Raw genomic sequence first — 16,167 nt, 5'->3', positions numbered from 1 at the left:
ACAGAGTGTTACATAAGTGCAAGTAATGTTACACCCACTGCTGGCACACATTTGCGTTATATAACCGCATCTGCCGTTAGAACTGGGCAGACGAGCGTTTTTTTTACACAAGTTATTAAAAATGACGCTACATTTGATACGTCATATTTCCGATGTAGGTATGAATTTACAAAGTAGATTCTAAATATGATTAATTTATTGAAAATTATGCGCAAAATAGTCACAATTTTACTGTTGTGGACTATAAGTTATGGACATTGATTAGTATTTTAATTGATTTCCATAAAGAACTTCGGTTATCGTTATCGAGTGGTAATGACAATCTTGGCCATTAAATGATTGAATTTAACGACGACTGCTTTTAAAAGGTAACTTTTGAATGTGGAAAAGTTCCATTAAGGCTGATTTACACGTATAACTAAATTTTAACTTAATTTGAATTATATGTCAAAACGTATTTAAGTAGTTAAGCTCTTGTTTACTATGAAACTGCTTGTCATAACATGACAAGTGACAAGCCCCGCCCACCAACTTACCTGAAAATTTAAGTTAAATATAACTACTTATAGTCTTTTTCACCTAAGATGATCCGTATGACACTTTAAGGTTATTCATATTACGCATACTACATACGCAGAATATACTTGAAAAAATATTTGTATTTTATCAGCAATATAATAAAAAATAATTAACTACTTGTCTTGAAATATATAGTAAAATCTGAGTCTATTGATTATATTTTAATTAAATACGATGTAAAAATATTTTTTATTTAATGTACGCAATGTGTGAAACGGAATAGATTTAGTGCTGGGGTATTTGTTGAATAACACAATCGATTATTTCCGCGGTTCATTAATCGATTGCAGTGAATACTAAGTTATTAAAAACATCACAAAAATCAACTATATTTTTCGATTGTTGACTTTAATAAGCGCATTGAAAATAAATTAAAGTTTTTAATTTAAAGAAATAGAACCAGTACTTTTTAGGAATCGTTTTTTTGAACATGAAGTCTATGGAATTTGAATATTATCAATAAAAAATGTTTCAATAATATTTGTAATTGAAAAAACATGTTTTTTGTTAAATAACACCTATACAAAATATTTATCTAAAAGTAGGTTTTACTAACTCTTAGAAAAAAATCGATAGGTAAATCGCTATGGTTTAGTTATGTGACATCTCTATAACTTTCAAACTCGAAACGTCATACGAATCATCTTACGTGAAAAAGACTATAATAAGTGTAAATCACTTAACACCATTGCGGTCAATTACCTGCCTTGTCTTGCATAAAAAAAAACAGCTTTTAGAGAGTTTTTTTAACCGCCCGTCTGTGTCATTTCAAACTGACATTTACTTGCGTCAGGGGTCACATCCACAAAACAATGGCGGTCCCATTCACAACTGCGGTATCCGAACCGTTAACTGAAAATACTTCAAATGTTAAATAAAACGTGTCTTTATGTAATAGATAATTTAATAATATGAGCTTTATGTACAGTCACACGCAGGAAAGGCTTATACATTTTAGAAGAAAAATCGCACCTATTGTAATATAAATACATAAATAATATAACTCAAAGGTGACCGACTGACTGACTGACATAGTGATCTATCAACGCACAGCCCAAGCCACTGGATGGATCGGGCTGAAATTTGGCATGCAGGTTGATGTTATGACGTAGGCATCGCTAAGAAAGGATTTTACGAAACTCCACCCCTAAGGGGTTAAAACGGGATCCACGAGTACGAAGTCGCGGGCGGCCGCTAGTAGATAATAATAATAAGCTTTATGTACAGTCACTTGCAGGCAAAGAGTGGGCTGAAACATATATGGACCCGAATACCTGTGTCGTCCATACTCGATCTCTCCTGCCAACTTTTGACACCTTGCAGCAGTTCTTGAAGATCATTCGGCCGGACTTTGCCATTACCCAATTGCTAACCAACCATGGTTCCCACAAGGCATACCTAAACCGTTTCCATATGGACAGCGGTCATCTGCGACGACCAAACCCCGCAAACCTGAGAACACCTACTTACTCAGTGCCCTAGATTCACCACACAAAGATTCGCACACGAAACCACTTCCCGCTTGTTAAGATAATCCCATATAATCTAGAAGAAATTACCAGTAAAGAAGACACAACAAAAAGCTTCAAAGTCTACGTATCATACTTGGTTAGCAGTCTAAAAGATTTTAACAAAACTTAAACAATCATACAGTTATAATATCAATCAATGCCTTGCAATTGGAGTACTCCACTAGCTCCAATTACAAGTGCATTCCAATAGCACTTACTCAAAAAAAAAAAGTCACTCGCAGGAAATTTCTTCTAAAATACATTTTAGAAGAAAAATTGCACCTATTGTAACACTACATAAGGTGCTGAAATGTTTACTTCAATGTGCATTTAATACCTTTTATGCAATAGAGTTATGAGATTTAGAAAATGTTTGGTTTTCCACTTGTTCCTTGTTTGGATTTTCCCATTCATAACTGTTTTGGTGAAAATACACATTCAGTGTGAATGTGCATTGTTTTCAGTAAAAAGTGTTGACTTTGTATTTGCTTTTTATTCTTACGACAAAAAAATTGCAGAGCTTTATTCATTGTTTTTCAACAATTTTCATGACACGACCCCCCTAGCATGAACAAATTTTTCGCGACCCCCCGACCGCTCGCTTTTTTTTCATACAACATTTACGCATTTTCATAATTAGATTTTTGATAAATTTATCTTTAAAACTTTACTGTTTTTTTACTGAGGTAGTTTTTACGACCTCTCGCGACCCCCCTATAAAGGCTTCGCGACCTCCCAGGGGGTCGCGACCCACAGGTTGAAAAACCTGCATTAGAGGTTACGAAATTTCAGTGCCTGACTTTTACAAGAGGTTAGGTACTTGTAAGGGAAAAGCGTCTGCTGCTGATTTTCAAGTTTTCCAACTGTTGTATTACTAACTGTTGTATTGTAACCTACAAGAAAGAATTTCGCAAAATAGTCCTTTCTTGTAAGTATTCGTCACTCAAATTACCTTTTTAGGGTTCCGTAGTCCTGACAAGGAACCCTTATAGTTTCGATATGTCTGTCTGTTCGTCCCCCCGTCTGGAAAAAATCATAATAATAGTGCTTTTTATGAACTTTGAAGGAAAACTATAACGGCTAAGATAGATCAGTTAGTTTAAGAGTAATAATCGTTTAACTCATGTATTATAAAATTTCTTACCTAATAAAAATTAATTAGAAGAAAATATTAAAAGTGACTTTAGATGAAGAAATTGCTTGCTTCTGAAATATATTGTGGTAACGACGGACAACTAACGGAACCCTACACTGCGCGTGGTACGACACGCACTTGGCCAATTTTTTGATATTAATTTCACATTGATCTCTACTTATAAGAAGAAATGGACTTTTGAAGATAATGTGGAATGACGTCATAATTGTGATGACGAAATAACACATCTCTTTGTTTGTCTAACTGATCCAGTCACCTGCTTTCCAAATACATAATAATATATTTCACAGTAATTTCACAATCGACTAACTAAACAAACAATTACTACAAATCGTACATCACAAGCGCAGACACGCGAGTGTTAGCAACTATGTAATGTTATAGCATGCCATTGTAATGTTATATGTTACATTTTACATACTATTGTAAACGTTTATGGCAAAACGGGTCGCAGTTCAAGGAGTGTGGAGATAATGTATGCTTTGTTGGGAAAGTGACGAAAATACACATCTACACTTATACTAGCTTTTGCTTGCGGCTTTGCGAGGATTTCAGTATGACATAATGGTTCGTTCGTTCCTTCGTTTCAGTCAAATGACGTCCACTTCTAGACAAAGGCCTCCCCCAAGGATTTCCATAACGAACGGTCCTTTGCTGCCCGCATCCAGGCACCTCCCGCGACCTTCACCAGATCGTTGGTCCACCTAGTGGGAGGCCTGCCTCCCCGGAGGCAAACTCGAAGGGGGTGGATGGGAATAAAGGTTCTATTACATGAAGACCACACGGGAAAAACAATGAATGTCAACTTTTTTGTGAAACTTACTTTTTAGTACCAAATAAACATTTTTTCTTTCTTTCTTTCTTTCTTTAATGCCATCTGTTAGCTTTTTAGGGAAACATTCTATTTCAAAAATCAGAATTGGGTAAAAACGTCGTGGTGAACTGTAATAGTTCAATTTGTGTTTGTTTGTCCATGGCAAGAAACGGTTATATTATGGACCATAACTTAAAACTTATTTAAACAAATCGAGTTTTAGAAGTAGGAAGGCATATGTTAACACAGTAATAAGTTGTTTCAATATCTCACATAAGAGTCTAAAATGAAAGAAATATAGACTTTCAAACTACCTTTAAACTGTTTTTCTCTTAATTGTAGTTTTTTGACATTCTTTGTTTTTCCCGTGTGGTCTTCACATAATGTACTTTCGCAATTTCCTATACCTAACCCAAAAAGCTATAACTCCATCACCCGGAAAGCCCCACCAAACCTCAGTACATCATCACATCATTGCGCAAGCGATTGTGCATTGTCCCGGGTTCGACTCCCATGCCTTTGATTTATCGCGTCTTTCTGCAAATGCTCACAATGGGCTTATCTATGCTAATTGGACCTTGACATGTTGTTTTTGGAGTTGAAATCGGTAAGGTTAGTTAGCCAGTGGTTGCCAAAGTTTGTTTCTTGGAGCATAATAGCACGTCTTTTAAAGTCCGGTCGCCGAGCACGTAGAATTAGAATCCTTATCGCTCGCGCATAATTATATTCCTGTCACACCTGTGCGACGGGCGGCCGCAGTGAGTGTGCAAGTGTGACAGAAATATATACAGTGTGTCCGGGCTTGTAGTGATCAAACTTTAATGGCGTAATCTATAGACAATTTTATCGATGAAAATACTTCAAATTTGGGGCTTGACCCATTTGTCGCAAAATTACGAGGATTTAAGTTTTTAATTTATAGTTTTCACCTCTTCCTTCAAAAACAAGTGAAAACGTGGGTAACTTAACATTAATAAGCGAATATTTGATATCATGCGATAGTCAATAAAATTATCTATTAGTAGAAGTAGAAAACGGACACAAGTTTCATACATTTTATGGAAGTAAGAATGGATTGAATTAGAAAAAGACATGATTTTTTTCACTTCTTTTTCAGTTATTTTCCAACACAAGAAAAACCAGGTCGTTAAGGTATGTTTTATTTGCATTGTATTATTAGTATTTGAGCTATTCTACAAAACGAATGTAAATTTATTAGTCTACGTCTATTAAATTTGACGTAATTGTTGAACAAAGATACCCCTTCCCAGCCGGTTCCATAGCGCGTCGGAATAGGTTGTGTGATTCTTTCAGGCGGTGCATTTTCGCATGTTAGCAGCGCTATGGAACCGGCTGGGAAAGGGTACCTTTGTTCAACAATTACGTCGAAACTAATAGACGTAGACTAATAAATTTACATTCATTTTGTAAAATAGCTCAAATACTAATAATACAATGCAAATAAAACATACTTTAACGACCTGGTTTTTCTTGTGTTGGAAAATAAGTGAAAAAGAAATGAAAAAAATCATGTCTTTTTCTAATTCAATCCATTCTTACTTCCATAAAATGTATGAAACTTGTGTCCGTTTTCTACTTCTACTAATAGATAATTTTATTGAATATCGCATGATATCAAATATTTGCTTATTAATGTTAAGTTACCCACGTTTTCACTTGTTTTTGAAGGAAGAGGTAAAAACTAAAAATTAAAAACTTAAATCCTCGTAATTTTGCGACAAATGGGTCAAGCCCCAAATTTGAAGTATTTTCATCGATAAAATTGTCCATAGATTACGCCATTAAAGTTTGATCACTACAAGCCCGGACACACTGTATAATTACGCGCGAGCGTTAAAAATATCCGATGATTCACTGTCCATTGGTTAAAGAATTGGAGTCTCGGCTCAGAGGTTGTGAGTTCAATTCTCGAGTGAGACACAAATAATATAGTAAGCAGTAGCAGTGAAAAATCTTTGATTCTGGAAATCACACTATAGAAGGTTTTAGTCGAAAAAAAAACATTTATTGTACAAGAACATTACCTCATACTACGTAAATCTGCCAAAACCTCTATTTGCCAGAGACTGATGAGATGATATTATGGTGAATGAATCCGAGACTAAATAATATAGATCGTTTCATCCACGAAGACGCGCCCCACTATTCTTCCGCTATTGTTTGAGTGTTACCGGTACAAGCTAAATTATCCTTGAGTGCACACGCACACTACAATAATGACGCTCGGATTGCTCGGATCAGATTCCCCGCACCCCGCGCGACCTCGACCAAAAATTGGTGGGGCGCGTCTTCGTGGATGAAACGAGCTTTATCTTTTCACCTCGTGGGGCAAACATTTCTTTGAGAACCACTGACCTAGATAAATAGATAATACCGATGCTGTTTTTGTCCAAAATTAGTAACTAAGGTTGCCGTTAAGATCTAACAGATTACATTGACGTCTTTGTTTCAGTAATTGAACTAATTTAATATGCAGTTAAATTAGGGACGATAAACATCTGAAGTTAAATTAGGCATTTTGTTAATGATTTTGTTATTTTAATGTAAGATTACTGTATCTACAATTAGTTAAAATAATAAGGAATTGAATTAATTTATTTTATCTGTCTTTAAGGTCCAAATCAAATTTAACTGCGGTTGTGTTGAAAGATATTATGGGTTGAATTTAATTTATTAACGAGTACACGAATTACAGGCCATAATCTATGATAGAAATTTATGGAGTTTTGAGTTTTTTTTTAAATAAAGACCTTAGCTTAGTGTCTCACAAACCAAGTCTGTATGTAGTTAGGTAGTTCAAAGTCCCTAGGCAAAAAAAAGCTGTGGGTAAAGTGTAAATTATGAAAACTGCTGAACATTGTTGGGAATTCTCCTGTATTCTTTGATAAGAGTTGCCATGGTTATGTTGTGCTACAACCTATTTTATTTAATATATTACATGGAAGATGGAAATATTTTCAGTTAGTTCAATACGGTTTGGTGGTCAGGGTCCGAGGGACCCCTGAGCATATAAAGGATCCTCTATCCTTTCGATTATCCCAAGTCCTATGATCGTTTGACGACGAGATGGACGGACGCGGTGAGGAAGACGGTGGGCGGAAGATTGCATCGTGCGGTCCACACAGCTTATGACCGCAGTCTGTGGAGGAACTGAACTTTCTGTGGTCGCGATCCTCATCAGTGAGGGACCAAGGAAGAAGAAGAATGATCGTTTGACGTTTAACTTGACATTTATGTAATAGTTCTTTCTTTTGTCCAATAGATGGCGCGCTGGTGCGCTGTGGCGGTGCTTCTCGCGCTGACAATCTGCGCGTGCGCAGCGGAATCACGGTTCCGTAAGTATTTGATATTATAACTATTCTTATAATTAATTAAAGGTGGGTTCGATTCCCACCTTTAGCAATTAGATTTTTTCAAGTTATTTTAAAAATGTTGTTTGAGACGCGACTCTACGTATTTTTTTTAAATTTAATTTATTTATTGAATGTCATTTTAAGTAACAGTTGAATAAGTAAATAAAGAGAATGATATAAAATCAGGAAATCAAAAGACTCAAAATATTATAAAAATGTAGAGTAAGACAGTTAATTTTATTACTTGTGTAATTTTACTTGTAAACTTTAAAAACAAAACAAAGGATTAATGCATAATGGTTAACCAACTTTCAACTTTACATAATGAAAATAATTATGTTTTCTTTTAAACAAAAATTCACACGCACCTACGAGTATATTACGTTATCATTTGCTAATATTATACTGATCCATATTTAAATGTATAATTATATTAATATTATTGTTATTACAGAAAAAGCACTCAGACTTTGTATTTGTTGTAAAAAAGCATTTATCTAACCACAGAAGATGTCTATCATCGGTAAAGGCGTAATTTCATTCTTTTCATCAGTTAAAATAGTCTTTGCATGTATGAACATTGTGTTTAACCTACTTGTGTATCCTGTATTTTAATTAACATTGTTTTGCTGTTTTTCGACTTATCTGTCAGTTGAGGCCGTGGGTTCGAATCCTGCGAGACCCAAAAGGTCATTGGAATGGAAAATAACCCTCCTTCTGGCGCAGTCGGGAAAATTAGTGTATTAATTATGAGTATTTATGCCAAGATTAATCCATTATCTAGTCTTCATTTTACAAGCTCTATTTTGGGGTTTGGGAAGTTGGTGGTAGCATTATTATTATTGATTTATTTAGATAGTATGAGAAACTGTGAATAATTATGTTGTTAATTTAACTTCTAATCTATCATACCTATTCGTGGTAAAAAATCAAAATTACTTCATAAAAACTAGATTTCATGTACTCATATTACGATATATTTTTTCCAGAACCCCGTAACCCTAGGTATAGAATCGGTACGTACACTGTACAAAGTATATGCCCATGCCAACCTAAACACGCAAAAAAAGAAGTAGGTCAGTTAACAATACAGTTGGTTGACTTTACACCGGCACTTTTCCTACGATAGCCCAGTTGGCAGTATCAAAAAAGTTTTTTACACTGTGTTAAAAGAAAATTGGTAAAACAATACTTTTTAGAGCCAGTAAACAAGTGCTGGATAGAGGCCAATATACAGGGAGTTAGGTAAATGGGTATATGAGCCGACACTAGCCCATGTTAACATGGGCATATAAATGGTATGGTGAAGTCAGAAATTTGATATCATCATTTTAATTTTTTTAATTTTCATAATAAATAAATTTTATAAGATCCGATTTGTATGAAAATTAAAATAATTAAAATGAAGATATCAATTTTCTGACTTCACCACACCATTTATATGACCATGTTAACATGGGCTAGTGTCGGCTCATATACCCATTTACCTAACACCCTGTATATAAATATTGAGGAATAGATGAGGAAATAAATAACCATTTTAAATAGACAAAATAACTGTTTTATAGAGACATAATTTGAGTTTTATATTAAAAACAGAAACTCAAATATTTAGACTGTCGGCTGGGCTATGAAAACACGTCACAACTGAAAATAACAGCACAAAATTATAGACAGCAAAACCACACAAACATTACTTATCTATTGTTCTTACGAAAGTAACTTTCAATCTTTTTTATCCGCATATGTAGACAATGACGTCACGCTTAATACACCACCGTTTTGATTTGGAAGTTTGAAGCACAACATTAAAGAAAATTACATCAGAATTTATTCTCTAAATACTTGTAAATATTTAACACACACAATATTCCTGTAACGTCTTAAACAGATAATAAATAAGTTACTTAGGTACCTACTACTTATGCAGCTACCGTTTCTGTCATAAAAATAGTGAAAAAGCATTAATACAAGCCATGTAATCATTAGGCAACATTTGTTGATAAACTGTTTATGACTAGTGTGAAACAAGTTTACCATAAACACAGGTTTCTGAAACTAACTTGGCCGTCCACACTTGCTCTCCACTCATAGCGAGGAGCACGGCAACATGTATCATAAACAATGTTTCATCACCTATGTTTATGGACTGTTTATAAACTGTTTACAGAGATGATGAAACATTATGAAACATTGTTTATGAACAGTTTATACACAGTGTTTATCAACAAATGTTGCCTAATGAATACATGGCTTTACTTTTTCACAAAGATGAAAATGTGACTAATTGGTTTATAAATCTCTACCAAAACAAAAAACATTTTACACATCTATTCAAATACTTATTTCTTTCTTCAAAATACGTAATACTTATTCAATCCTTCACCTAGTAATTTGAGTGACATGCAAATCACACACATAATTACCGATTCTTTTATACATTCATGAAGATTCAACTGTTTTACACTTTCGAATTGCGACTTTCGATTTTAAAAATTATCTTATGAATGAACCGGTAGGATTAATTCAACATTGAAGATCCGTGAAATCAATTTAATACTTCTTTCAATAGAAAATAAAACCAGTATTGAAACTGAATCGTTGTTAGATAACTATTAACGAAAGTGAATGAAAAGCATCTGTTTTTAAAATAATTAAATGATCCATGAACATAGAGACACAATATTATGCACGTAGCACGCAATGCACACTTGCTTTGACACAAAATGAAAGAAAAAAAAAAGAAATTTAGTTTAAATACAACAGCAGATATAATAACAAGTAGGTAAAGCTATTACCGTAATTAGATACTTTTATAAATTAATTTAATGTTACTAAATACATTAATAGAACGCTTATTAGGTGTATATTTTCGATATGTATGATATAACTTAAAATTATAATAATTTTGTCAATTAAACCATTAAGCTCTTTCAGTTAGTTCTTACGTAGTTAGATAACCCCTATTCCTTAGATTTCGTAAGTAATTAACCTTTTCCATCTTTAAAATTGTTTTTATCTAATATTTTTTACAGGTTTCTAACCTCTGATGTCTCTTTTTAGTTTGGTCTATTTAATTCTAGTTGCTGGTTTATGGTGTCTACGAACCCCATGTTTTTGGTATTGGTGTGTTTGTACCTGTTGTTTTTGTAGATAGATCATTTATGTGTAGCATTAATTATGGTGTTTTCATCAATAATCATCGTCGTGTCTCTAACTCTAACCTATCATCATCTCTTTCATCTTCATCAGTGATTAAAATTTAATCAGCATTGGGTTTTAGGTAAGATACGTTTAGTACATTGGTTCCCAAACTTATTTGAGACGCGCGGGTTTCGACCATAGAGAAAAATCCACGCCCCCCTCCTCCAGTCAAGATTATTTATTGGTCGTATCGAGCAGTCTGGAATGCATTTTCTCAGCGATCGAAGGTTTTTTATACTTAAGTACACAGATGGCCCGTGCTCCCCTTTAATCCTTCAAGGCCCGCGAATCTAGACACAATAGATAATCAATTGTTATGACATTAATGAATGCCGTCTGGAACTCAAGCGGTTAAAGGTCTTTGCGCCTCCCTTAGAGGGCGCCCCCCCATTTTGGGAACCAATGGTTTAGTAAATTGTACTGTGCCAGACTCAAAAGGTCATTTCGGAAAATTGTTGTTGAAACACCAAAGGAATAGGTCTTGTTACAGAACCTGTATCTTATCTAAAGGGCTGGTGACATTAACATGTGACATATTGGACTGGTTACCAAGGTATTCGAGTAGTCAAGGTCTACTAAACTTCTAACGGAGGTGTTGGCATATCCTGAACTGCCAATGACCGTATCCTGGTTTCCAGCGGAGGCCTCATCAGCTCAGCAGCAGGCGGACGCAGATGAAATGGTGGCGAACCTGCTACGTTGGATTCAGGGGGTCTACCAGCAGAGGAATAGGAAAGGTCTGCAATAAACTTTTGGGACAGGGTACTCGTATTAGAGAAAGATAGAAGTAGAAGGTAGAGGGTTAGACAAATTAGCAAATTAGAGTTAAATGGAATAGGGTATTATTAGGAAAAAGTAAAGATACTAGATAAAGAAATAACAGATAGGGTATTTATAATATAACCATGTTCCAATAAGTAAAAAAGCATGAACTGAGAAGTGACTAAATTTCTTTTTTCACTTAATAAAGTTGCCTTTGTACAATGCAGATACATTGTACAAAGGCAACTTTATTTTCTTTATTTTGTAGTATAGTTGTAACAAAATTATTGAGCCAAAAACTAATTCTGTTCTTAAAATGTTTCAGCTCGTCAGTATTTTGGAGGGAAACCAGAAAAACCAAGACCGTTCGAGCCTGCGTCCTATCTACCACCAACTGGGTATCCACCATCAGGGTCAAGACCCACACCTTCATACAGTGAAGGTCCGTCACCCTCGTCTCCGTCTTACCAGCCCAGTCAGCCATCTCCCACTCCTAGCCAGCCGTATCTCCCACCTAGTCAACCAGAGCAGCCATATTCACCCAGTCAGCCTTCTTTCACACCAAGTCAACCTTCTTTCACACCAAGTCAACCAGATTACCAACCCAGTCAACCTGGATACCAACCGAGTCAGCCCTCAGAGCCCAGTTATCAACCTAGCCAGCCTACTTCCCCGTCATATCAACCTAGTCAACCATCGCCAAGTGATGAGACCCCTTCTTATGTACCACAACCACCAGAAAAGCCTATTATACCAGAAAGCTCCCCGTCGCCTGTGCCTGATGACGATGATGACGACCGTCACCCTCCTCATATCCACGCGATCACTGTGGACTGTGGCAAGGAAATGATGACCATCAACATCGAGTTTAACAAACCTTACAACGGTCTCATTTATTCCCAAGACCATTTCAATGAACCTGCATGTGTCTACGTCCGCGAAAACTCTAATCAAGTAAAATTCTCATTCACCGTTAGCCTAAACACTTGTGGAACCAGATTCTTCAGTGATTTCGAAAACGAAGGTCAAGCGTACTTGGAAAATGTCCTCGTTCTGCAGAATGAACCAGGCATTCAAGAAGTGTGGGACCATATCCGTAGAGTGAGATGTTTGTGGGAAGGAAACCTGACTAAGCAGCTGGTGTCTTCCCTCAGCGTAGGAATGTTGAATCAGATTACAAGCAACTTTAGTGGAGACACTGCTATGGCGCGACTGGACATCCAAATCGGAAAGGGACCGTTCGCTCCTGAAGCAAACGGCTTGGTTAAGATTGGAGAAACCATGACTTTAGTTGTAACAGTCACAGGCGATCCTGGCTTCGACATCTTCGTCAGAGAATGTGTAGCTCGTGACTCTCAGAGCAATCACGTCGTTCCGTTGACTGATAGCAACGGCTGCGTCCTGAAACCTAAACTCTTCGGCGCCTTCCAGAAGACCAGAGAAACAGGGAATACTGGAGCATCTATCATAGCATTTGCGTACTTCAACGCGTTCAAATTCCCCGACGAGATGGACCTGGTCATCCAATGCGACGTGGAGCTGTGCAAGACTGACTGCGATGCCTGCCCCAACCCTGGAAGCTTAGAGCCTAGAAGAAGAAGACGCGATCTGATCCATATAGGGAACAGAACTGTTGAGCCTTCGACGACTATTAGCAAAGGGTTGAGGGTGGTGTTGTCTGAGGATCTGCCTCCAGAACCAGCAGGTTTCTGTGTGTCACCATCGGCAGCTTTGTGGGGAAGCGTTCTAGTCTTCCTCGGGTCTCTGCTGACCAGCGTTAGTGTGTCGTTCTGCTGGATGAGATCGCAAGGATCCGTCAAGTTTGCGTAAGCAATTTGATTGTGATGAAAGTGTGAATGTGTTAGTATGGACAATAAGATACGCGTCGAGAAGATATCTAGGCTGATGATTTGTTTTCTCAAATGCGGTCACTAGCTCATCGATGTATTGAATGTATGTCTTGATTCGAATGTCACAATTGATATTAAATTGATTTTGGACCTTCTAAAGAACTAACTGCATCTTTATGTAGTTATATGTAATGGGTACGATTGTACAATATACGAGTACCTTAAGCTAGAGTATATTAAGCTGGTGACAGTAGAAGCACAAGGAGAATCTCTATTTGATAAAATATTGTGCTTAAAATACTGGTTTTGATGATTGATTGCTAGAAAAAAATGTGATAATGTTACTACCTACAATGTAAACATTCTCATAGGTAATATTAAAACCTATTTATGAATGTTAATACAAACTAATAAATAGTGTGAATGAACAACGAATTAACATGGTATAAAAATATACTATCTGTAATTTTTGTAGATAAAACCTAAAATACTAATTGCAAACAAAAATAATTTATATCCTAAGTATTTCTACCATTAGACTAACGATCAACTTAGTTGTAAAGTATTTAAATGTTTAATATAGAGCAGGATAGTGTTTTTAACATTCATTTAGAGATTTATATAAATTCTGCTATTAATGAAATATTTTCTGTAAATATTAGGTAAGTTCGACTTATTGTTAATTAATAAACGGTTGTGAACCTGAATCAGATTGTTTTTTTTTCCAAAACAAGAACAAAACAAAAAATAAAACAAGAAAGAAAGAAGAAAACAAGAACTATTTGTGGAAATCATACATAGTTCCAAACACTCGATTATTGTGTAAGTAAATAATGTATAACAGTACCTATCGTGGATTCAATTCCAACCTAAAGCAAACTAGTTAAAAAAACATGATGCTTGAAATGCAAAAATCTATTCATCATTATTCTAGACGCCATTATATCCATAGGTACTACGTGTTGACAAATAATTTGATTGCCGAAAAAACATTTTGATTTATGTTTCATAACAATATTTATTTAGGGCACAGTAAACTATAAAATCTATTGGCGAGTCTTGCATCCATGACATTTTATTATTCCTTTATTATATAAGGTGTAATCTGGAGGATTTATCAACAAATCTTTCGATATATTGACTCTACATGCTTCTTTCACTCATTAACATCAATACTCAACATAATAGGGATGTTTTCTGGGTCAAATAGCAAGAGTTTTAATTAGTCCGTCATTTAACGTATCAAAAAATACTCTACCTACACGTATTTTTCACTTTTTCAAACTAATGAAAATTTAAAGAGATAAAGCGCGCCAAAGTTCATAAGAAGAGGCCCGTGACGTCAATGAGTGCATAAAAGTACCGCACTTTGTGACGTCGCGCGGAACTTCAACGCACCATAACTATGTAATTATTTGTTAGATTGACAAATAAAAATATATGTGTAAAATATTTTTTGACATTTTAAACATGCCGGACTAAATATTTTTTTTTTAGGAAACTAGCCTATTGAGATAGGCAGCTGTACAATTTTGTCGTATTTGTGAAACAGCATTTCACTGTTGAATCGAAAAATATTTGCCTTTGTCATAAAAGAGAAAAACTGAGTAAATTACCGCGTTTTACACTATCATTAGGTAGGAACTGATAAGCTTCTAAATTTTTATTTCTGGACTGTAAAGTTTACTATTGTAAGACATTATATTAAAACTACTCAAAATACCTTATTTAACGCGGAAAAAAGAATTAAACCCTGCGGCGAATTCTGTGGTAAGGGTTAAAAGGAGATCTCCCGCCAGAAGGGAAAGGCATACGCACTAATACAATCACGCATGTTCGTCGCTCTGAGCATAGAAGTATTGCTGGTCTAGCTGATCTCGATTCCCTTTACCTACTTAGGCCTAAATACACCTAATATTTTCGAATTATGTAAAAAATACTCAACAGTATTCAAGTAGCCCTAACGACTCAATCAGGAAAAATAGTAAGAACCAATTTCGTTATAGTTGAGGATGCAGATGGAAGCTCGCTGCCATCTTCGGCCTGAGGGCTTAGTGTGAGTTTACATCAAAATGACAGTTAAATGTATGACGGATTGTACAGCGCCCCTAGCGGAAACTTTCAAGTACTAAAATTTTCATATGTTTTTTTTATCGCACTCACTAGTGAGAACGTTTGATGTAAACTCACACTAAGGCCTCAGCCTCGAACTTAGCGGGCAGCGGGGCGGCGGCGGCGGCGGCGCGGGAGCGGGGCGGGCAACGCAGACCCGTTCTCGAAACCAGCGTGCAGCTCGCGCGGCGCTTTAGCGGCGAAGTGTTGTGTTCGGGGTTGTGTTGTCGAGATATTTGTTTTTATTCGCGAACGAAATGTCTGAATAACGGCGACAATTTTATTTCGATTCAAATTTATTCCTTATGCTCGATTTATTGTGGGCAAAAGAAGGAGTGCGCTGCGCCCGCTCGTTGCCCGCTCCCTCGCCGCTGCCCGCTCGTTGCCCGCTCCGGCGCCGCTGCCGCGCCGCTGTTTTCGAGAACCGGTCTATTTGATTTTACGCATAAGATCCTGCCGCTCCCGCCCCGCCGCCGCTCCCGCGCCGCTGCCCGCTAAGTTCGAGGCTGAGGCCTAAGCATTCACTCATTACTTTCTATGAGTTCAGCTGAAGGCTTTAAAGTTCTGGTAAAAAAAGGAATTATAAACAAGTTACATCCATTGTCAAGGTTACTATCCCAGGAGATTCAACTGATATAATATCTTTATTGTGTCAATCACTGTACTACGCATTGCTGTGTTTACTCACTACATATATCACAGATATTTTGCTACAATAGGGGTGAGGTAAGAAGTCTTACCTACTGCTTCAACTCCTGTGTAACCAGGGCCCCGATTACGCTAAAAATTTTCATCTTCAACGTGC

General features: G+C 36.3%; 1 protein-coding gene across 2 annotated transcripts in view; it reads left to right on the top strand.

The window, feature by feature from the left end:
* The window catches only part of LOC114366499 (uncharacterized), a 29,222-nt gene extending 15,274 nt beyond the window's left edge, over positions 1–13,948 (top strand). Inside the window, exons 2-4 of one of the 2 annotated variants that reach the window (XM_028323388.1) lie at positions 7,344–7,416; positions 11,277–11,375; positions 11,726–13,948. In XM_028323388.1, the coding sequence (XP_028179189.1) occupies positions 7,344–7,416; positions 11,277–11,375; positions 11,726–13,230 (1,677 nt within the window). In that variant the 3' untranslated portion in view covers positions 13,231–13,948. The remainder of the gene's footprint in view (positions 1–7,343; positions 7,417–11,276; positions 11,376–11,725) is intronic. The other variant, XM_028323389.1, reaches the window with a different exon arrangement.
* Positions 13,949–16,167: the final 2,219 nt, after the last annotated feature.

Source organism: Ostrinia furnacalis, unplaced genomic scaffold (assembly GCF_004193835.3).
Source record: "Ostrinia furnacalis isolate ACB-3 unplaced genomic scaffold, ASM419383v2 OfSCF0635, whole genome shotgun sequence".
In the NCBI taxonomy this organism is placed as follows: Eukaryota; Metazoa; Arthropoda; class Insecta; order Lepidoptera; family Crambidae; genus Ostrinia; species Ostrinia furnacalis.
Note: the sequence above shows the minus strand (reverse complement) of the source record. Positions and strands in the feature narration are given on the sequence as shown.